We start from the raw sequence: 23,650 nt of genomic DNA on the forward strand, positions 1-23,650 counted from the left end.
TAAATATGCGATTTATTTCCAGATATATCCACTCCAGTTGATAAGGAGATGTTGAAGTTTAGAGACTGTGCTGAGATATTCAAATCTGGAGTGACAGAAAATGGGATATACAGCATTCATCTTCCTAATTCCACCCAGAAAATTAAGGTTAGTACATTGAACAATTTACTTTATTGGTTCTTAATATTAGATACTATTACATATTTGTTAGAGACTAGTAGTACATATCAATAGACACTAGTATACTGTACACTAGACAGTAGTTACATTACATTAGATACTACTACTTAAATCAATGGGGTCAAATCCAGTTCCTGGAGGGCCGCAGCTCTGCACAGTTTAGTTCCAACCCTGCTTCAACAGACTTACCTGTTGGTTTCAAACAAAACTGAAGGACTTAATTAGTTTGATCAGGTGTGTTTAATTAGGGTTGGAACTAAACTGCAGTCCTGAGTTTGACACCTGTGACTTACTGTATACATACTACCACCTAATGAATAACTGCAAGTGAATAAAAATGATGTGCAAATTAAAACAAAATAGTTAATATCTTAATGACAGATACCCATATAAGTCAATGGCAATTAACTTTTTTTTACTTGTAACAATACAATAGCTAATAAGTACTAGTATTTGATTAATAATAGGTACTAGTGTCTGAATACTGTGTAATGAACATGTACTAGTATCAAAAAACAAGCATGTCTCTATTAAGTACAATTAATAAAAAGTAGTATCTAATAAATAAATACTATTATTTATACTCGTTCATTCATTTTCTTGCCGGCTTACTCCCTTTATTAATTCGGGGTCGCCACAGCGGAATGAACCGCCAACTTATCCAGCAAGTTTTTACGCAGCGCATGCCCTTCTAGCCGCAACCCATCTCTGGGACAACTATTATTTATATACTATATCTAAAAATAAACACTTATTACTAATAAAAAAAGTAAATAATTAAAAAAACATACTAGTATTTAAAAATAGGTTTTGGTAGTATGAAAATAGATTCTAGTTCAGTTTATAAATTAAAATTGGCTTGTCCTATAATGGGCAGCCAGTAAAAGAAACCACATTTACTTAAACTGGCATTATATAAATGTGTCCAGGAATTAAGACTGGAGTCACTGATGCAATGACAACACAGAGCATTATAAAAAGCGACAACTATAAAGACAGAAAAGAAAAGGCAAAAAAAGACAAAAGACAGAAAAAAAAAAAAGATTTGAAACCCATTGTTATATCAGTTCCTCCAAATTTATACATAGGTTAACAATGTTACACATATATTTCTTGGCCAGTGGGCACAGGCAGTGATCTTGCAAACAATGATAGGGTCATCAATGGAGATTTTATAGAGTGTAAAAACATACAACATGGAGAAAAAAACCATGAAAAACATCCATGGAACCTTTTCATTCCAAAAAAATGTCATTTACATGGGAAAGAAGGTTATATACAGTTAAAGCCAGAATTATCAGCCCCCTTTTTTTGTTGTTTATTTTTAAAAATATTTCCCAAATAATGTTTATCTGATCAAGGAAATTTTCACAGTATGTCTGATAATATTTTTTCTTCTGGAGAAAGTCTTATTTGTTTTATTTTGGCTAGTTACTGCCTAGTTAACCTAATTAACATATTTAAGCCTTTAAATGTCACTTTAGGCTGTATAAAATATCTAGTAAAATATTATTTACTGTCATCATGGCAAAGATAAATTAAATCAGTTATTAGAAATGAGTTATCAAAACTATTATGTTTAGAAATGTGTTGAAAAAATCTGCTCTCTGTTAAACAGAAATTGGAGGGAAAAATAATTCAGGGAGCTAAGATTTCTGAATTCAACTGTATAAATCACTGTATAAACAACATTTCTTGAGCTTTTTTTGGGACAGCTAATTTGTTGAATGTTTAATCGACTTCAGTTTGTTAAAACAATTACGTTAACTTAATCGATTTGTGTTGCCACAACATGAAGGAATTGTGTGGAATGCAGCAATTTTTTTATAGTGATCATTTATTTTTTTCTTTACTCTAAGTTGTTCTGTGAAGAAATGTTCACAAGAGGTTCTTTTGGGAACCAAAACATTTCCTTCTATGGAATCAATGTGAAAACCCCTATTTGGTTATTCCTGGCACCTTTACTTTTATGAAGGGTACAATATTATCTGAAAAAAGCAGGAGAACTTTGACAACAAAAAAGGAAAAATAGATTGCATATTGCATGTAAACCAAGACGACTTGTAAAGCATGAATTCTGGCATGTATCGTGATTAAGAAACTGAGCTCCGTTGACATTTAATGTTTTGTTTTTGAGGACTACATTATAATCTGGAAGGACAGAATGTTTCACTATAATGCAATTTCAGTATGTCGTTCCAAAAAAAAGGCTAAGATGAAAATGTCATGTCAATCATAAAACCAAATCAAAAAGCCAGAGAAACATTACCTTCAGGCCAAATCTCTGTGCATCTCACTGTGAATATGCACCCGTATTTATTTCAAAATTTTGCCCTACTGAACCACAAGCAAACCTCCCACGATTTGTGTTATGCCTTTGACTTCCAGAGTCAAATCTAATTTCTGGGAGGCTCTTGGGGTGATGAACATTTTTAAAATGTGGCTAAAATTGTTTTTGTTATTCATTATTTTCCTTTGCACTCATTCGTCTTCCACTCTATTTCCTGTGGGCATCGGCACCAGGTGTTTGGCATTGATTCGAGAGCTTCCTGCCAGCACAGGGTTTAATGCAGTGAGTGCGAGTGAACCGGTATACAGTGTGTAGTTTCACCACCCTTTTATAACGTGCCACCCCTCAATGCCTCATGCTGGGTGGCTCCTTTCATTTGGAGAGTTCAAACAAGTTTTATTTTAAACCTCACTTTGTTTGATTTATCATGCACATTAATGTAGATTATTCACGATTAATCACATTTATGTGTCATTTATATTTACTATGTATACAGTATGTGATACACACATACATAAAAGCTAAAATATTCAAAACTATTTTGTTACATACATAGTCATATGAAATTTGTATCATATACAGTTGAAGTCAGAATTATTAGCCCCCTTTTGATTTTTTTTTTCTTTTTCACATATTTCCCAAATGATTTTAACAGAGTAAGGAAACTTTCACAGTATGTCAGATAATATTTTTTCTTCTGGAGAAAGTCTTATTTGTTTTATTTTGGCTAGTATAAAAGCAGTTTTAAATTTTTTAAACACCATTTTAAGAACAAAACTTTTAGCCTTTTTAAACTATAATTTTTTTCAATAGTCTACAGAACAAACTATTGTTATATAATAACTTGCCTAATTACCATAACCTGCCTACTTAACCTAATTAACTTAGTTAAGCCTTTAAATGTCACTTTAAGCTGTATAGAAGTGTCTTGAAAAATATTTATAATTTGTATATTTACTGTCATTATGGCAAAGATAAAATAAATCCGTTATTAGAAATGAGTTATTAAAACTATTATGTTAAGAAATGTGTTGAAAAAAAAATCTTCTCTCCGTTAAACAGAAATTGGGGGAGAAAATAAAAAGGGGGTCTAATAATTCAGGGGGGCTAATAATTCTGAATTCAACTCTACATATATATATTATATATTAATTTTTTTTTTTTCTCAAATACTTTTATAATATTAATATATAATATAATAAACATTTTCCAATGATGAGTTGCAGCTGGAAGGGCATCCACTGCGTAAAACATATGCTGGATAAGTTGGTGGTGCATTCCTCTGTGACGACTCCAGATTAATAAAGGGACTAAGACGAAATGAAAAATAATGAATGAATATAATAAACATGCACAGCACACAAACATATATTATGTCAAAACAAACTTTTATTTTGGGTGCAATTTTTCACGATTAATAGGTTATTATTCTCCCCTACTGCTTTTCAATTTCTGTGAATTTGGATAAACTACTTGGCTCGCATATTGTTTTTAGCATACTATATACTGTATGTATGGAAGTATGCAATTTCAGACACCGCTATTGTGTTGACATGGTTGTTGACATGGAATTGAACCAGATTTTGGTAAAAACCCAAACAACACAAACATACTTTATAAAACAAAACAAATAATAACAATGAAATGACACAAGGAAGAAGAACAGAACTACTGAAATGTATTTAGTACTTTATATAAAAGGCTTTTCTGGTGATGGCAGCTTAAAGATCACCCTAATTTGGAGAATGAAGTCACATGCATCAACACAGACTTCAACAGAGTGTAAAATCTTGATGGTTCTGTGGGTCTTGTCTTTCAAATATGATCTTTATTTAGTATTTATTTAGTATCTATTGGATTCAAGTCAGGCGATTGGCTGGGCCATTCTACAGCTTGATTTTCTTTCTCTGAAAGCATATGAGAGTTTCCTAGACTGTGTTTTGGATCTTTGTTTTGCTGAAATTTCCACCCTGATTTCATCTTCATCATCGTGATAATGTAGATGTTGGACTGAAGCAGCTAATTTTCATCTACAATGACGAAGAGCAGAGGGTTGCTGAATAAGAGATTTTAGCTGCAGTCTGGGCTTTCACTGCTTTTCTACACCTGCCTTTCTTCATGTGTTCAATACTTTTTCCCTGTGTTATTTCATTTTATTGCACGTAACTTAATTTGTAAACTAATTAGATTTGTTTTCTTTTCATATATGGGTTTCTTTGGTTGTTACCAACATCTGGTAAAAATTTCAAGCCAACGGCACCCATGTTACAAATATGTTTTCGGAGAAAAATGGTGACATGTTCAATACTTAGAGCTCAATACTATATACTTTGTCAACTAGCAAAACATATTTAAATTGTGTTGTTTACATTAACTTTCCTAATCTGGGTTGATGCTGGAAGGGCATGCGCTGTGTAAAACATCCGCTGGAATAGTTGTCGGTTCATTCCACTGTTGCTACCTTTGAAATTGAGACCAAGCCGAAGGAAAATGAATAAATGTTTACATTAACTGGATGTTTTACATATTTTAGCTTTTTTAAATATGGAAATGTTTCCTTAATCATGAGATGCAGTTTCAGTTTTGCATTTCATTATTGTGGGAAATAAAGTTGTAAATATGAGTCGGAATTGTGATATTGAGATATAAATAATAATAACAAAAATACAAGTTCTTGTGCTTGGTGTTCAGAGTGAGAATTTAGTTCATTTAAATTCTTTCTTTTCCCCACTAAATTGCATGGAATGTAAAACTCTAAATGTTAAGTAACTTTACCCTTAGCCAAAAATAAATGATTATAAAATCAGTCAAAATGAAGTCACCAGAAAAATGATAAAAATGTAATCTGTTGTACTTACTATAATGTTATCATCTCAATTATCCTGTCAGATTGGAATCTGATGCAAGGCTATGCTATCTCAAATCACATACTTTGAGTGTGTGTGTGTGTGTGTGTGTGTGTGTGTGTGTGTGTGTGTGTGTATGTGTGTATTCCAGATTTTCAAAAACCCATCTGGATAAAATTCAGATATGCAAAAACCTCACATACCATAACTTTGACAATGTTATATTGTATATAAAATGCATATTTTGACATGTAAGATTAGCATCTGACAGTGATGTCACTCTAGTATTATCTCTCTTTTGTTAAAACTGTAAAATGACTAAGAATATGTGTATATTAATGTCATGAATGTGTTTCATTCCAACCAGGTATTCTGTGATATGAAAACTAAAGGTGGAGGCTGGACTGTCTTTCAGCATCGCTATGATGGATCAGTCGATTTCAACCGTGACTGGAATGATTACAAACTGGTAAGAACATCTCGTCCCAAACCAATTAGAGCCTTTTCTACTTTTAATTTGTTTAACCATATAACAAGAGGATAGCTTTAGGAAGCAGTCTGGTTATCTTTCTGCATTTTACCTTTAAATTCCTTTAAAACCCCAATTTTCTTTGTCTCAGATCATTTATTTTACTGCAGGCATCAATATTAATCAGATCTTTGTGCACTGAATATCTTTTTAAATACAATAAAAACCTTCTGATAAATTCTACAATATCAGTCATGTTGTAATAAAATAGCCCATATTTCATGTTTTTATTCACATCTGACAAATATATAACAGGAATTAGATTTTGTGCCATCATTAAAGTTTCCTCTGAATCATTTCTCTCGATTTTGCCTCAGACAATGAACTATGATCACTTCTTTTAATGAAGACGCACTGTATAATTTCCATGTGAGCCTGTCTATCCCTTATTGAGATTTCTTGACTTATGCAAACGATTAATCTGAAGTGCCTAACATTTTAAGCACACATTTAACCTGCGCTGATGGAGAGCGTCTACTCCTCATTTGTGGTAGCTGACGAGTATAAATGCAGATCACCGATGCTTCGGTGACCCCCGTTGACCTTTTTCTTTAGAAGGAGACTTCTGATTGGCCGTTTCTGAATTCCCACGTCTCCCTCTGTTGTTACACCTGCATTCCCTCCTGGTCTGGGAGGAAGAGTATATATTAATTCGGTCACAGGGTCATTTGGAGTCTCGAGAAGAGAAAAGATAAGACTTGAATTTGAATTGGACGTCATTATTCACACTTTGCGTCCATCATTTAAAGCAAGTAACAGAATATAAGGAGAGGAGGATGCTGTTAGCGATGGCTGCTTTAAAATTAGCACATTATATTCCCTAAAGAGCCGAGTTGTTTGGAAAATGTCATTATTGCGTTTAAAATGCAAAAAAACTCTGGTAATTCATCTCACCTGGGCTACTTCAGCAGACAAATTGCTATGGCTGCTCTGGGAGTGCTTTTAGAATGGCACAAGTTTTGTTTTCTCTTCCCCTTGTTTTCCAAGAAAAAATGTTTTTACAAGTGAATGATAAATATTTGGCCCCAGATGGAGCGTGGGAGTCGGGAGCCCCTGTAGATTGCTGATAACGTGTGCATCGAAGCATTTGAATGCCCAGCTGCATTACCACATCTCACAGTATTCACAAAGTGCTATCTCATTTGCCGGTCCAAGCAGATGGAAATGCAACATTTTGCTCTGGTTATAGAGTGGGTCTTGTGAAATGTTTACCAGTGTGTGATAAAGGACTCCAGGAGTGTCCTTCAGAAGCCATGTCCTTTTATTTTCTCAACAAATGTGTAAATGATTGACACATTCCCCCTTTTAAGGCCCTTATAAACTCATAGAGAAGTTTTTTCTCTTTTATTCATAAACCAGCAGCTAGCTCTCTGCAAATCTCACATATTCGCCCACTGAAGCTATTTGGCCAGGGATGCCAGGGTAAACCCCTACTCTTTATCGAAGGACATTCTGGAATTTTTAACGACCACAGAGAGTCAGTATCCGGATGGGAGAACACATGGGAAAGCTAGCTTGCTGCCGGTAGCGGTGTTAGTGAGACCAGCAGAGGGCGCCCAACCTCTGGTCTGTGTGGTTCCTAACCCCCCAGTATAGTGAAGGGGACTCTATACTGCTCAGTGAGCCTTGTTTTTCAGGTGAGATGTTAAAAGGAACTCCTGACTCTATGTGGTTGTTAAAAATCCCTGAATGTCCTTCGATAAAGAGTCCTTGGCATCTTGGCCAAATTTACCCACTGGCCTCTGTCCATCATGGTCTCATGGATGTAGATTTGTTCTTGACAATGGTGGGGACATACATTCCTAGAGCGCAAATGTTGTAAATGTTGTATTGACTTTGTGTAATGTGGAAGTGTGTTTTTATTTGTGCTTGTTTAGAACTTCTAATTCAATTGCCTATGGGAAAAATGACTAAAATAATAAACAGCAGAAAATAGTCAAACTACTTGCTCTAGAAATGAGTTAGTTCACAACTATAAAAGTAGAATAATATAATATGAAAATATCAGTTTGAAACATTAAACAACATAATGTGTAGTTTTTAACATCTAAAAATCAATGGAAGCGAACTAGAATGGGAAGTATTATGCCTCAGAATAAGGTCAGTTTGAACACATTAAGTCCATTGTACTTATTTATGCAAGTACCTATATTTATGGCCACTTAATATAAGGTGCAGGGTTCACACGGTCATGGAAAACCTGGAAAAGCCATGGAGTTTTAAATTGGCATTTTTCAGGAATGGAAAAGTTTTGGAAAAACAGAAAAACCCACGGAAAACAGATATCTGTATACTTGAATATAGGTTAGAGATCTTTACTTCTTTTTTGTACTTGGCCAATCACATAGTCTCACATTATTAGTGCAGTGTAAGCATTATCTAAATCAATTTTACATAGATATAAATATAAATTTAAACTGAATAGACTGTTGCATGTTTTATGATTTGCTGTAATAAAATTGAATATGCATTGTTTTTCATTTATCACGCATATGTAGACATTGCATGAAACATTCAGTCATGAAAATGGACTTGAAAGTCTTGGAAGGATCATGGAAAAGTCATGCAATTTTAGTAGTAAAAATGTGTATGAACCCTGAAGTTGAGACCAAAATGAATGACTTCTGGTCTGACATTTGTAGGAGATGAGATAATGTTTGTCAAGAAAATAAAGCATCCTTAACCTTTTGTTTGCAATCATTTTTCATCAGGGATTTGGAGATCCGTCAGGAGAACACTGGTTAGGAAATGATGTCATCCACCTGCTCACCACAACAAAAGACTACACGCTTCAGGTTCACCTCAAAGATGCAGAGGAACACCAGGCTTATTCTCAGTATGACACTTTCTACATTGACGGAGAAGATAAGAAGTATAGGTACCAATATCATCCATGTTCTCTTGACTTTAGATGTTAACTAACCAACACAGGCTCATTCTGAAAAAGTAGCACTATATACATTTCTGAAGATTGTGAATTATGTAGCCTGAAGTACATATGGCTGCATTTCATCTTTAAGAAACGAAACCCCTATGCTTATTATCTGACAACAGGGCTGAATTTGTGGCGGAACACTCTGGATCCAGCACCTCATTTTGCTGACCCCCCTCCTTAACCGCCCTCCTTCCCCGTCTGCTGTTCACTTTCTTCCGAGAATCCCAAACCCTCTTCAATTTTATCTGCAACAACCTGCACCCCCCCCCCCCCACCTCGCTTTTCACTTTCGTCTGTGACACCACTCCGCCATACACTGCCAAACCAAGCTCCCCAGACCACCCTTCCCCACCCTATCGCTCTCCACTTTCGTGTACAACACCTCTCCATCCTCGAGTAACATACTGGATCCGTTACCCCGATCTGTTGCGGGACATCGCAATTCACAAATTAAGCACTGGCTGACTGCTTGCCTCTGTATTTACGGCTTTTCTACTGTTACCAGTTTGTCCAGTGGCTTGTCGCGTAAGTCAGCGGACTTGAGATGCAAAGACGAGGTGACCGCGACGGCAGGGTACGAGTCCAACTAAGAACGATTCCAGAAAAAGGCAAAAAAATAAAATAAACAATTAAAAAACAGAGGGAGAATGTGGTGAAATCTGAAAATGGGGTTAAAATCTGACTGCTGCGAGGGCTTTTCTTTTTCTGGATTACTTTTGAAAACATTGTAGGTTGGGTTTAGGGAAGTTGGTGGGTGCTGGTTAATGGATGCTTTTAAAAACACTATTGGTTGGGTTTAGGGAAGAAGGAGGGTGGGTTAGTTAATCGAAAGCAGATAAGACAAAAATAGTTGCTATAAAATAAAATAAACAAGTAAATAACAGGGTGAAAATGTGGTAAAATCTGAAAACGTATTACAAATCAGGCAACGTTTTTTCTTTTTCTGGATTGCTATTGAAAACTGTCAGTTGGGTTTAAGGAAGTGGGTAGGCAGGCCAATCGGTGCTTTTGAAAACACTATTGGTTTGGTTTAGGGAAGCAGGAGGGTGGGTCAGCCGATCAGTCAGTCAGTCCAAGTGCGAGTTGGGCAGGCACAAATGGCACTCGCAAGAGAAATGTGAGATCGAAGAAAACGTACACAGCGGCCTCTGGTGGATTCGCAAAAATAAAAACGGCAAAAACATAGCTCCTGGAATGTATTTGGCACTCTCCAGAAATGTGTATAGGACTACGTAATTAGAATGAGCCTGGGTTGTCCCTAACTGTTGTGATGCACTCAATGGATGCCACATTTGTAAATGAACCCAGAAAATATATTTATATAGGTAAATAATATTACCCATGGTTTAAATATTGTAAGCTATGCCTATTTTATAAAGGCTAGAACGCTACAAAAGTCTACCGATGGGTTAAACTACTTTCAATAGCACAGCAGTTGCTTTTCCTTTTTGATGATTTTTCCAGCCCATTTCTGTTCATTTCAGATAACATGGGGTCAGATATGGTCAGATATGATTGGTCTAGTGGCAGTGTTTTTGATTTAAGTGCGAGGGCTTTTCCAGCATAACCATTTATTTGACTAAATCAGAGTTGAAGCTGTACATCAGTAGATGTTTATCAGCAGCAGGAACACATTTGGTTGCGTTTTGTTTTGTGATTTAACAGGAACGGATAACAAGCTGTGGAAAAGTGAAAGGGAGGTGGCAGAGCTGCGTGCGGTAGAGAACATTCCCGCCAAACACTTTCCTCCAACTGCAACAATCACTCAACAAAACATAAAAAAACGATGAATTCCAGCAGCAGGCTCATTATAATACTCAGTCGCTAAATTGAAAACTCCTGCTCAACATTTGAAGAAGCTTCTTACGTGTTAGCATCCCAGACGTGAGCTATTACATAGAGCGCTGGGGATAAAATCGACCGTGGCAGTAACTCACATACTACCAGCTAAATATATGTGGATTGAATTGAATTGGGGGAAGAAATGAAATAGAATGAGATAAAATCTTTTTCATCATAGCTCGGCTTCATTCTGTGATTTAGTCAAAGCAGGCCTGAGCTGAACTGGTGGAAGTGATGATGTTTATTTATGAATACCACCTGCCATTTAAGTCGTTTATTATGTTCAGTTTTAAATACACATAAGCATTGTCATTTTATGGTATTCATATTTGATTTGTATTTAGATATTCAGTGGGAATGACATATTCAGCTTATTTAAAACCATTACTAATGCATTTTGTTTGTTTTTTGGCTCTTTTATTTGGCTCGTCTTTTGTTATTAACATTTAAAGTCCAAATGAACCGGAAGCTGCAACTGTGTTTTTTTTTTCTTCATATTGTGATGCAATTTCTAAAGAAACAAAATAATAAATGAGAAAACCAACGCAGGCTCATTCTGAAAACATACTCCTATAAACATTTCTGGAGATCTTGAAAGTATGTATGGTACGAACAACATGGGGTGATATGACGCCGTTCCTTTTTGTGCTTACTAGATAACCGCTTACCCTCCGTGTGGACTGGACGGCTTTCCCGCTGTTACCAGTTTGTCCAGTTAGCTCGCCATGTATATCGGCAGACTTAAGACGCAGGGAGGAGTTTTGCCGCTTTTGACAACGCTATTGGTTGGGTTTAGAAAAGGAGGGTTTGTCAGGCGATCGCTCAGTCAGTCAGTCGACAATGGTCTCTAGTGGATTTATGCGAGAACAGCAGGCACGAATGACACGCACAAGAGTAATTTGAGATCTCAAAAAATGCGTACACAGCGGCCCAAATATTGCACAAAATTACCTCCTGGGACATATTGTGCACTCTCCAGAAATGAATATAGGGGTATGTTTTCCGAATGAGCCTGGTTTGGAGAAAACAGTGGGCTTGGCTTGTATTTTTTACGGCAAAATGAAGGATTTTAGTAAAATGCCTTTAGTAAACATTTTCGTAAAGGCATTTCATACGGAAAGATTAGGAAATGCCTTTTAGAAGTGTTATTACAACTTAACTTATTTGGAAGGTCGTGGTTAAGTATGTAACCATGCCCAATACTTAAACAATAAGTAATTTTACTGAAAAAACAAAACAAAACAGGAAGTGCGTTTTTAAATTTCAATTAAATATTACGAAGGCAATTTTTTTCTTTCTTAATGACTTGCTCACCACAAAACTATGAATGTGAGCTAACAAAATCAGATGGTTAGTTTTGATTTCATCTGTACTTTAACATTAAGAGTACCCTTCATTCATTCATTTTCTCGTCGGCTTAGTCCCTTTATTAATCTGGGGTCGCCACAGCAGAATGAACCGCCAACTTATCCAGCAAGTTTTTACGCAGCGGATGCCCTTCCAGAGGCAACCCATCTCTGGGAAACATCCTCACACACTCATTCACACACACTCTGATACACTATGGACAATTTAGCCTACCCAATTCACCTGTACTTTGGACTGTGGGAAAAACCGGAGCACCCGGAGGAAACCCACAGGAAGGCAGGGAGAACATGCAAACTCCACACAGAAACGCCAACTGAGCCGAGGTTCGAACCAGCGACCCAGTGACCTTCTTGCTGTGAGGCGATAGCACTACCTACTGCGCCACTGCCTCACCCCTTTAAGAGTGACCTCCCACAATTTATTCAATTGATGCTGCATTGTTTTTTTTTTTTTGTTTTTTTTACATGACAGAATGTTAATTTTAAGGCTGGGTCACAGCAGTGTTGGGCCACTAGCTGTTTTTTTTTGTTCTGTTTTACCCATCACCTCATGTGGGAGGGAGTTTGCTATTAAGCTTGTAGAATCTGGATTGGCCTTCAGTGAAAGGAAGATCTCTGATTATCTATTCAGTGATTAAACTAAGCAAAACTAGACAAAAAGTCAGGAGGGAATGCAGATTCGTCACATTTCTTTAATATTGTCAGATATTTAGACATATTTGCACAAGCGAATCCCTCTGTGATGACCAATAATTACTTTGAAAATGGTACATAAATACTGTTTTATTTACGGTTTGTATGTGTGCAGCACTAGTTTCCGTTTCTCTTTGTGAAATACATATTTGCAGATATGGAAAGATACAGTTGAATGTCTTGGTGTGTTAAGCACATCATGATGTTGCCAAGTACGATGTGATCCTGGATTAACATCTATGTTGATCCTGGAACATAATTTTTGTTTGAAAATGTAATCCATACCTATTCCCTACCCCCATACCTAATAACTGTAAATTGTTCCCAAAATAAGAGGCGAATAATAGTGAGATAACAATCATGTAGAAGTGCATAAACCTAACTGTAAGCCTAACGTAAGCATTAAACGTATCGCTTAATAGCAATAGGCTGATTAGAATGTTGTTCCAGGAAAGATGTTAATTCAGGAACATGTCTTTGGTGAAATCAGGTTGGCGGTGTGCTTATGTGTAGATATTTGGTTGGAAAAAAAATTTGTTATGTAACAATTTTTGTTTTTACGAAGAAATTGAATTACTGACATTTATTATGAAAATAACACAGTAAAATACAGAAATTTACTTAAATTTAAATTTCCAGTAAATTTATGTAATTTACTGTCTGCTATTATAAAGTATATGGCTGTAATTCAACAGCTGTTATTTTATGTTCTACATTTACAACTGCCGGTAAAAAAAATAAATAAATAACAGATTTTTTTACAGTGTAGGTAACAATACAGTTGGTGTGTCCTGGGCCTTAAATGTTTGTGTTGGTCTTTTTGAGGGGCTCATCATTATTATAAAACATGACGGAACAGCGTTGCTTGATTCCAAACTGGAATTTTAATACAAACCTTCAGTTTTAATGGTTAAAGTGTGTGAGATAATATGCAATTAGCTTAATATTTAATATCTGACAGATGGTCTACAATGAAAATGACCAACATTAGCATCCTGTCATTTAAATTACTTGACTATTTTTGTTAAATTTCTGTGTTCCCAATTGAAAATTTTGGACAAATCATCTCCCCATGCTTCCAAAAATTGTTCATTTTAATTTTCAAGGCAATAGACTTGGAGCTACATTTAGGGTAAACCACCATTCCTCACAGCATCACTCTTTCATCTGGTCTGCCAATCCCAAGAGAAGATTTGCCTACCAGAGAGAAACAGGGCAAGCAATTTCAAGCATTAGGCTTTGCCAGAAAACTGCCGAGTTAAACAAATCTCACACCTCTCTTAAGGGATGCAATTAAACACCGAGCATTGCTTTTAGGCATACTTATACAGCGAATGAACCAGAACCAGAAATATTAAACTGAACTCAAAATAAATGATTTGGAATACAACTCCAGAATGGCTGGAGCATTGCAGCACCGCTATCTGATGGAGATGCCAGTGTGTGTTTGTGTGCGTGTAAGCAGGTAGGGGAAATAGCAGAACAAACACTTGCCAAATCCCACCATGTTTGTTTTCTAGTTTACCTCATATGGTAAGTGTGCATTTTATTACCATGCTGAGAATCCTGGCATGGTCTCGAGGGTGTTGGGCCCATTTGGGATTAAGCAGCCAAGCAACCTATGGCGCAGGGGTGTTTTCTTGCCAACGCAATCTCCTGCAGTCTGTAGCTGTGTGTGGTCCTCTATCTGGCACCGTGTGCGCGCAATCCTTCCTGGTGAGACAACGTCAACAATGGATTGTGGATAATGGAGGCTGGATATCTTTGGAATGTGTATTAATGAGTCTTAGAGCGTTCTGAAATAAGAAAGAGGAAAAGATAAATCACTTAGGAGTATCTCATACGAGCTCGCAGCCGGTCCAATTACTGGGGTTAACGGTGGATGTAATAGATGTAGACGCTTTCATCAGATTATGTAAGAAGAAAAAAAAAAAAACAATCTAAGTTAAAGCACTCCTTTGTGTATTGTATTTAAGCTAATTTATTTAAAACCGGAAATGTGTCTGAGATGATCAAAAAGGCTAATGCTGGAACTCAAGAAGTGCCAAAAAAAAAAAAAAAAAATATGTGGAGGGTTTCTTGGCACAACTTTTGGGTAACACTATAATTTGATAGTCCATTTAAGTATTAGTAGACTGTCTGCTTAATATCTGCTGATACTGCTCCTGCAATAGACATTTAACTGACTATAAGAAACTTTGCAAGTGCATGTCAACTTGCGCTAACCCCAACCCTAACTCCAACCTAACAGTCTACTTATAATCTAATGAGAATTAGTTGGCATATAGATGCAATGTAATGTTTGGCATTAAATTTAACAGACAGACCATCAAAATAAAGTGTCACTTTTGCTATAGACCACCGCGCACATCCCAAAGATGCTGTGCTGGATTGAAATCTGGTGACTTTGTTGGGCATTGGAGTATAGTGAGCATATTGTACTGTACAACAAATTAGTTTGAGATGAGACTTCTGACATGCCCTTCATACATTATTATGTATAATTATAATCACTTTATATCATTGTTTTTATACAGTGACACAAAATATAAGAAGACACAATAAGTGTTTTAATATGTCCTGCTCTTTTTATTCAGTTTAATATTCAAGTTTACTTGTATAGTGCTTTATACAATAATTATAGCAGCTTTATATGTAGCAGCTTTACAAAAGGTGCACATCATTGCATTACAATCAAAATCGGAAAAGGTTATTAGTTACTATAACTTCATTAGTGACTGATAATTTACCGTATAAATAATTACTAATAACTTTATAAGTTAAAGTTATTATATGTAAACATAGTTAACATGCAGTTACATATTACACTCACTGGCCACTTTATTAGGTACACCTGTCCAATTGCTCGTTAACGCAAATTTCTAATCAGCTAATCACATGGCAGCAACTCGATACATTAAGGCATGTAGACATGGTCAAGATGACCTGCTGCAGTTCAGACCAATTATCAGAAAGGCAACATTAACTTAAATAACCACTCGTTACAGCAGAGGTATGCAGGAGAGCATCTCTGAATGCACAACACGTCTAACCTTGAAGCGGATGGGCTACAGCAACAGAAGACCACACCGGGTGCCACTAATGTCAGCTAAGGAAAGTAAACTGAGGCTACAATTACCACTGGCTCACCAAAATTGGACAATAGAAGATTATAAAAAAATGCCTGGTCTGATGAGTCTCGATTTCTGCTGCGACATTCTGATGGCAGGGTCAGTATTTGGCATCAAAAACATGAAAGGATGTCCATCCCTTTATGACCACAGTGTAGCCATCTTCTTATGGCTACATCAAGAAGAATAGCGCATCATGTCATAAAGCGCGAATCATCTCAGACTGGTTTCTTGAACATGACAATGAGTTCACTACACTTAAAACTCGCCTCCACAGTCACCAGATCTCAATCCAATAGAGCACCTTTGGGATGTGGTGGAACGGGAGATTCGCATCATGGATGTGCAGCTGACAAATCTGCAACAACTGCGTGGTGCTATCATGTCAATAAGGACCAAAATCTCTGAGGAATATTTCCAGTGCTTTGTTGAATTTATGCCACAAAGGATTAAAGCAGTTCTGAAGGCAAAAGTGGGTCCAATTTACAAAGTAATTTGTAACTAATAAAGTGGCCAGTGGGTGTATATAGGTGATGTCTATGTGTACATTTTCAATGAGGTTTTATTAACTGAAATCCTGGAGCAGGTGTTCTTAATGATTTTTAAGAGTCCAGAATTTACATATCAATGGATTAAAACAAATGGGGACTTGACAAGTCTCTACTGAATTTTTATAGATTTTTGACCTCCAGGACTCCACATCAGTCATGTGACAGAAAAGTGTGAATTATAATGTGGATTGTTTTCCAATGTGTGTATAGCGAGGTTCAAAATGGACCTGGTAAAGGTTTTGTGCAATGTTAATAATTATTATTAATCCAAAATTATAAAGTTTCATTCTACACTTGTCAGTTGTCAGAAATCTGTTCTCCCAATCCCTCCACTTAGCATTTTGCATAAAATCTATCAAGTCTGAGAATTTTTTTTTATGGCTAAAGGAAATCTGTAAAAGTCGATTAAGAAACTTTCTTGCAATTTAAAATGACTGTTTTCTATTTTACCATATTTTAAAATGTAATTCATTCCTGTGATGGCAAATATGAATTTTTAGTACACTCTTTCCTTTCACAGGATCCTTCAGAAATCATTCTAATTTGCTGATTTTGTTCATAAGAAACATATCAGTTTTTACTCCCCCCCACTCTAAGCACAGACACTTGCCTTTATATCTACAACCCAAAATCAGAAAAGGTTAGGAGAGGGTGAAAACCAAAAAAAAAAAAAAAATCCAAATGTCTTCCTATCTTTTAGTGGTTTAAAACATTTCAATCATTTTATCACTGTTTGTCAGTAAAGTGGCGATCCTCTGCACATTTTTGCTCCTAGAGGACTAGACCCAGGGTGTAAGCAGGAATCCTAAAGGTAATTTTTATACCTCTTTAAGACTTTTTAAAGACCTTCTTTCGCCACTTCAAGTTCTAATTTGTATCAAACTTTTAACTTAATAAACAATTGCTAATGCAGTTGTAGTTAAATAAATCAATGGAGCACAACCATGCAACAGAACTCAGATAGGCTCGGAAGAAACAAAGCTTGAAAGAATAAATTACGCGGTTGTTTTTAGCGACAAGCTTCAGCCACTGTTTAAACTCGTCTTTCTCCAACCAGAAGTACACAAACTTTCGTTTTCTTATTTTGCCGTCTGTTTTGCTCTATGGTTTTGCTAGAGGTGGAGAGCGTCACATCACCTACCTGCGTTTGTCGCAAATTATGTGACATCACCCGGAAAGAGAAGCTTGGCCGGATGCACCCCAGCCTGAACCAATTGCGAGGATTGAGCACGCCGTTGTTAATATTAGGAGAAAAATAAATATATTTATGCTTTTTTTGGAGTCAGACACTTTGGACAACGCTTGAACAAAATTTAAGACCTCTTAAAAAAGAATTAAGACTTTTAAATAGCTTTTAAGGTTTTTAAGTTTCTCATAATTGGTTTATCAATTTTTTTTATACCTTTTAAGACCCCGCGGACACCCTAAGATCATTATTGGATGCTGCTTTTTTAACAAATCATAAATACAATTAGCTTATTTAACCAATCTGATTAATAGCCCTAAATTGCTCCTGTTCCAACTTTTTTTGAAATGTGCATAAACCAAAATTGAAATAAACAATAAAAGTCATGAGGAACACATTAAATAATGTTTATTGTATTGTCTGCAATGAAATACAAGTCAAAGTAGATTTAGAAATCCTTACTTTCTATTTTTATTTGCAATTTCCATACTGCTCCAACTTTTTCTCATTTGAGATTGTATGTACAGTAAGTGGGTCACAAGGGGATCACCACATTTAGGGGGTTAAAAAACACCTGCAGTATATAATACTTTCTGTATCCATCCATTTGTTGAAATATTCAGTATTTGTCTGTCTCTCTGCAGTCTCCATGCCAGGGGTTTCAGTGGTACTGCTGGACGCACTAGCAGTCTTACCCACTCGGGGACCCAATTCAGCACTAAAGATCAAGACAATGACCAGTGCAGCTGCAAGTGTGCTCAGATGGCTACTGGAGGTATCGCATGTCATCTGCTATTATACATAACACATTTTCTTTAATAATGCAAGCTATTTTCCAGCATCACTCAAGACACAAACTACAATAGCATTATCATTTTGAGTATTTCCATAGCAACTGAAAAAGTCTAGGTATTGTTGGCTTTTAAATTAAACAGCAGTTCGACTTGGCTTAAATAATGGTACTGATCTAAACAAAATATAACCAAAATCTGTTTCTGCCAAGGTTTCATAGGGGTCAGAATATATATATATATATATATATATATTTTTTTTTTTGCATTTTATTGTTTTGCCCTTATTGGGATCAAGAGTAGCTTTTTGGTTGGGTTCAATATAGTTATCCTTTGATAGCAGTCGTTTTTCCAAAGTCTGCATTAAAGTGTGACAGAAACTCGAAACAAGCCAAACTGAATTGTGTTGGGCTGATGGATAAGGTTGGGTTGATCAGGGACCTTGTTAAAAATAAACTTTAGACACTCTTTACTAAAGTGAAGCAGAGCCACAGATCAGAGGAGCTGGAACCAAGCTCCCTCCTTACCGCCAACAGGTAAAGGTTCCTCACAAACATCCCTGAATCCATCCCTTGTGTGCTGCTTACAGTAAAACAAAACAGTAGAAGCTTGTGTAAAAATTTATGATCAAGTCTCCAAGCTGGTGTAATGCATCAAAGGCAGGGTGTGTCCTACCTACCAAATCATATGTGCAGAGTTGTAATTGTTATGAAACTAAAAATAAAACTATGCAAAGAACAGATGAAAAGAGTAAACGAAAATAAATTACTTTAAGGCTGGTACACACTAGGATGCTTTTCATTTGCGTTTATCGTCAGCGTTTTTTTCAAGATGTTTGTCTGCATTCAAGCCCAAGCGATTTTCACTGGTGTCAAGCATGATCAGAAACACCCAGGTCATGTGACTAAAATGTTGCAAAACACCAGGTCACATGACAAAAGCGATTCAAAGCATCTGTCATTTCAGAAGGGACCTGGTGAATCTGCGTTTGACTGACAGATCAGAAAAAATCTCTGTCTTATGTAGCCTACTGGACTGCACATGGGCACAGAGTAACTGTGCTGCAAATGACCTGAGTTCGAATCCTGACTTGTACATTAAATTTTCTTGTTGGCTTAGTCCCTTTATTAATCTGGGGTCGCCACATCGGTATGAACCGCCAACTTATCCAGCATGTTTTTACGCAGCGGATGCCCTTCCAGCTGCAAGCCATCTCTGGGAAACATCCACACACACTCATTCACTACGGACAATTTAACCTACCCAACTTACCTGTAACGCATGTCTTTGGACTGTGGGGGAAACCGGAGCACCCGGAGGAAACCCACGCGAAAGCAGGGAGAACATGCAAACTCCACACAGAAACACCTACTGAGCCGAGGTTCGAACCAGCGACCTTCTTGCTGTGAGGCGACAACACTACCTACTGCGCCACTGCAAAGTGTTTATTTGAATGACAGACTAATGTTAAAACAAAGCATGCTACAAGAACTAGGCGTTTAAAAACTAATGTCTTCGAATGCTAGTCTGGAACTCTCACTGCTGCACTAAATCACTTGAAGCCTTAACTCTACAACATGGGGTTTAATACCTCAATTTGCTTAACTGTATCTTTGCTGAAGTTTCCAGAGCAGGGGTGCCCAAACTCTGTCCTTGAGGGATGGTGTCCTGCAAAGTTTAGTTCCAGCCCCAATCAGACACACCTGGGCTAGCTAATCAAGTGCTTATTAGGCATCTGCATAGGTGTTGAGGCAAGTTGGAACTAAAATCTGCAAGACACCGGCCCTCCGGGACCGAGTTTGGGCAACACTGTTCCAAAGCAATACATAGGCTGTTTCTCAACTCCAAGAACGCAGAGAACGGACTTGTGTTCTTGTGGAGACCGGTCTTGCCAGGTGTCCTCGGAAGAACGAACTCAGGAGACCGCGAGGGCAGAGAACGCGTCCTTTGAGAATTGAGATGCTGCGTTCTTCCTGATGGTCACATGACCTTTACGTGTTTTAAATGGTAAATTATTTAAACATTACAGCCTTCATACAACGATTTATTGTTTTTCCCCTTTTCAAAATATATACTTTGCATAAAAACATTATAAATCTATGTTGCACAATCTAAATAAAACAGATTTTAATACGAATTTCAGCAAACAAACACCCTTAATGTGTTTATTCCTTTATTAAGATGTCCATGGTAATGTTTACTTTCACCGTTTCATTTAGGGAAACTCCTGAGGTAAATAAGTCATATCTCTGAACTTTAATAATAAATCTAAATAAAATGCAGCGCTTTCCACCTCCAGCCGCAATGACTTCTGGGACTTCCAGAGCGAGTTCGGTGCTCAAGTCTGCATCGGTGCGTCCTTGATATCAAGATCACATCCGGGAAATTTCACGCGTCCTCCGTACTTGCGGTCTTGAGTATTGGAACTGAACTTAGGCAACTGATGATGACGTTGCACGAGAACACAAGGACGCAAGACCGCTGAAGAACGCATATTGAGAAACAGCCATAAAAACCCTCGACTTGTTCCAAACCACTTTGAGTTTCTTTCTCCTGTCGAACACAAAATAAATTATTTTGAAGAATGTTGGAAACTTGTAACCACTGACATCCGCAGAAGGAAAAAAAATACTATGGAAGTGAATGGTTACCAAATTCCAACATTCTTTAAAATATCTACTTCTACAAAATATCTATATCTACAACAGAAAAATGAAACTCAAACTGGTTTGTAACAAATTGAAGTTTGAGTAAATGATGGCAGAATGTAATTTTTTGGATAAACTGTCCCTTTATCAAGAAAAAAAAAGATTTGGTTAACATATAACTAAAATAGCTTGCTACTTGTTTCTGCAGGATGGTGGTTTGAAGCTTGCGGGCCATCCAATCTCAACGGGATATATTACTCTGGAAACTCCAACGTGATACGATATAACAGTATAAAATGGTACTACTGGAAAGGGCCAAGTTGGATGGCAACCATGACCACTATGATGATCCGGCCCGTAGACTTTTAAAAGCAAGAAGAGACTCTCACAACTGGATCATTTGACTTTTACTGACAGCCAGATCATCCAAACAAGCTGTTGCCATCAAAGACAATTATGGACAACTTGAGCATCGGACAGCTTGTGCCCATGCCATTGTAGCTGTTCAATCTGTCTCCATTTTGTTTGTTTAGTCTGGTGAAACAGGCACAAATTGCACCATAAATGTTTTATCTCCCCTTATAGCGAAGCTCTTCCAGTGTAAAATGCAATGAACTGGAATGGCTGATCAGTGTTCACATTTGTACTTGATGTTTGTGTGTGTGTGTGCGGTGAAACTCTAACCCTTCTCCATGCAGTGAAACCTACAGTATCTCCTGAGATTTCCTCTCATATTGTAGTGCTAGATAAAAAATCATGAGAGAAAACCTCTATAAAAGTGCTCAAGACACTGAAACAGATTTATATTTTATAATCCTAACATTCATTATAAAATATATATTTGTTAAAAAACAACAGACATCAGATCAGGCTTTCCTACATAACTCTGTTCCACCCTTTAGTATTCATTGTGTGTTTGTATATATACTTTTCATTATTTTTTTTACAAGCTGTGTTGTAAATATTCATCAATATCATTAAATGTTTGTGCTTATTTGAAAGAATATATGTTTAACAGAAAGAAATTTGACTGAACGATTCAACTCTTTGTAGGATTCATTGACTGATTCAGTTGGGTGAGTCATTTTTAAATGATTCATTAAGCAGTTCATTCTAGAGTCAGACTCTATATGGCTGAAATTGGAATTTTTAGAATACTTCGACATACAGTTAGAATTATTAGCCACCCTGAATTATTAGCCACCCTGTTAATTTTTTACCCAATTTCTGTTTAACAGAGACAATATTTTTTAACACATTTCTAAACATACTAGTTATAATAACTCATTTCTAATAACTGATTTATTTTATCTTTGCCATGATGACAGTAAATAATATTTGACTAGATATTTTTCAAGATACTTCTATACAGCTTAAAGTGACATTTAAAGGCTTAACTAGGTTAATTAGGTTAACTAGGCAGGTTAGGGTAATTAGTCAAGTTATTGCATAACGATGGTTTTTTCTGTAGACTATCGAAAAAATATTTAGCTTAAAGGGGCTAATAATATCAACCTTATTTAAAAAATTTTATCAGACACACTATTAAGGTTTCCTTGCTGTCTTAAACATCATTTGGGAAATTAAAAAAGGGGGAAAAAAATCCAAAGGGGCTTATAATTCTGACATCAACTGTATATCAGAAATGTAAGTACAGTATACAATGCCAATTTTATTATAATGAGATTAAACAAGTTCTGTTGAAGGTTTTTAATTTCAATAATAGGAACTGGTTTATAGAAGTCATTGATTGAGGTGTCAGACTAGATGGTGGTTATTGAGATATGGAGCAAAATTAATGCCAAAAGTATTGTCGAATAGCACTAACTGAAAAGAGTAATACGTTGAATTAACAACTGCTTGCATTTTAATGACGAATAAATTTTAGATCCAGAAATTAAACATAGCTTTTTATTTAAGATGTGAATATTTCAATCCAGAACACAAATTTATACTTATTATTTATTTATTTTCTTTTCGGCTTAGTCCCTTTATTAATCTGGGATCGCCACAGCGAAATGAACCACCTACTTATCCAGCACATGTTTGATGCAGTGGATGCCCTTCCAGCTGCAACCCATCACTGTGAACATCCATGCACACTCATTTACACACATACACTTCGAACAATTTAGCTTAACCAATTCACCTACACCACGTTTTTGGACTTGTAGGGCAAACCTAAGCATGCAGAGGAAATATACACAAATATGGGGAGAACATGCAAACTCCACACAGAAACACCAACTGACCTAGCTGAGGCTCGAACCAGCGACCTTCTTGCTGTTAGTTGAACGTGCTACCCACTACGCCACCGTGCAGTCCATACTTATATTTAATATTTACAGATTTCACTTCCAAAATATTAAGTTCTGTTTAAAAATGCAAAGTAGAATATTCAAAAGACAATTTTCAGACAATTTAATAGACAAGTCGCAAAGTCTGAAGCGCAGGGCGCAAAAGCATTAAGGGACTGTCAGAATCCACTTTTGCTATTTTAAGGATGGGAAAATACACTTTGCGTCATGGCTCATGGTCTAACATGGTTGAGCTTATTCTCTTAATGAGTTATAAGGGTGTTTTGATTATAAACCAATCAGATCTCTACCATTCCCTTTAAGAGTAAGTTGCGTCGCTCCATGGCGCATTTGCTATTTACAT

The 23,650-nt window shown here is 36.5% G+C and overlaps 1 protein-coding gene across 2 annotated transcripts in view; it reads left to right on the forward strand.

The window, feature by feature from the left end:
* The window catches only part of angpt2b (angiopoietin 2b), a 53,095-nt gene extending 31,709 nt beyond the window's left edge, over positions 1–21,386 (forward strand). Inside the window, 5 exon segments of one of the 2 annotated variants that reach the window (NM_131814.1) lie at positions 23–147; positions 5,684–5,785; positions 8,557–8,723; positions 18,195–18,325; positions 21,198–21,386. In NM_131814.1, coding sequence (NP_571889.1) covers positions 23–147; positions 5,684–5,785; positions 8,557–8,723; positions 18,195–18,325; positions 21,198–21,358 — 686 coding nt within the window. In that variant the 3' untranslated portion in view covers positions 21,359–21,386. 2 annotated transcript variants of the gene reach the window in all.
* Positions 21,387–23,650: the final 2,264 nt, after the last annotated feature.

This window comes from Danio rerio, chromosome 19 (assembly GCF_049306965.1).
Source record: "Danio rerio strain Tuebingen ecotype United States chromosome 19, GRCz12tu, whole genome shotgun sequence".
NCBI lineage: Eukaryota > Metazoa > Chordata > Actinopteri > Cypriniformes > Danionidae > Danio > Danio rerio.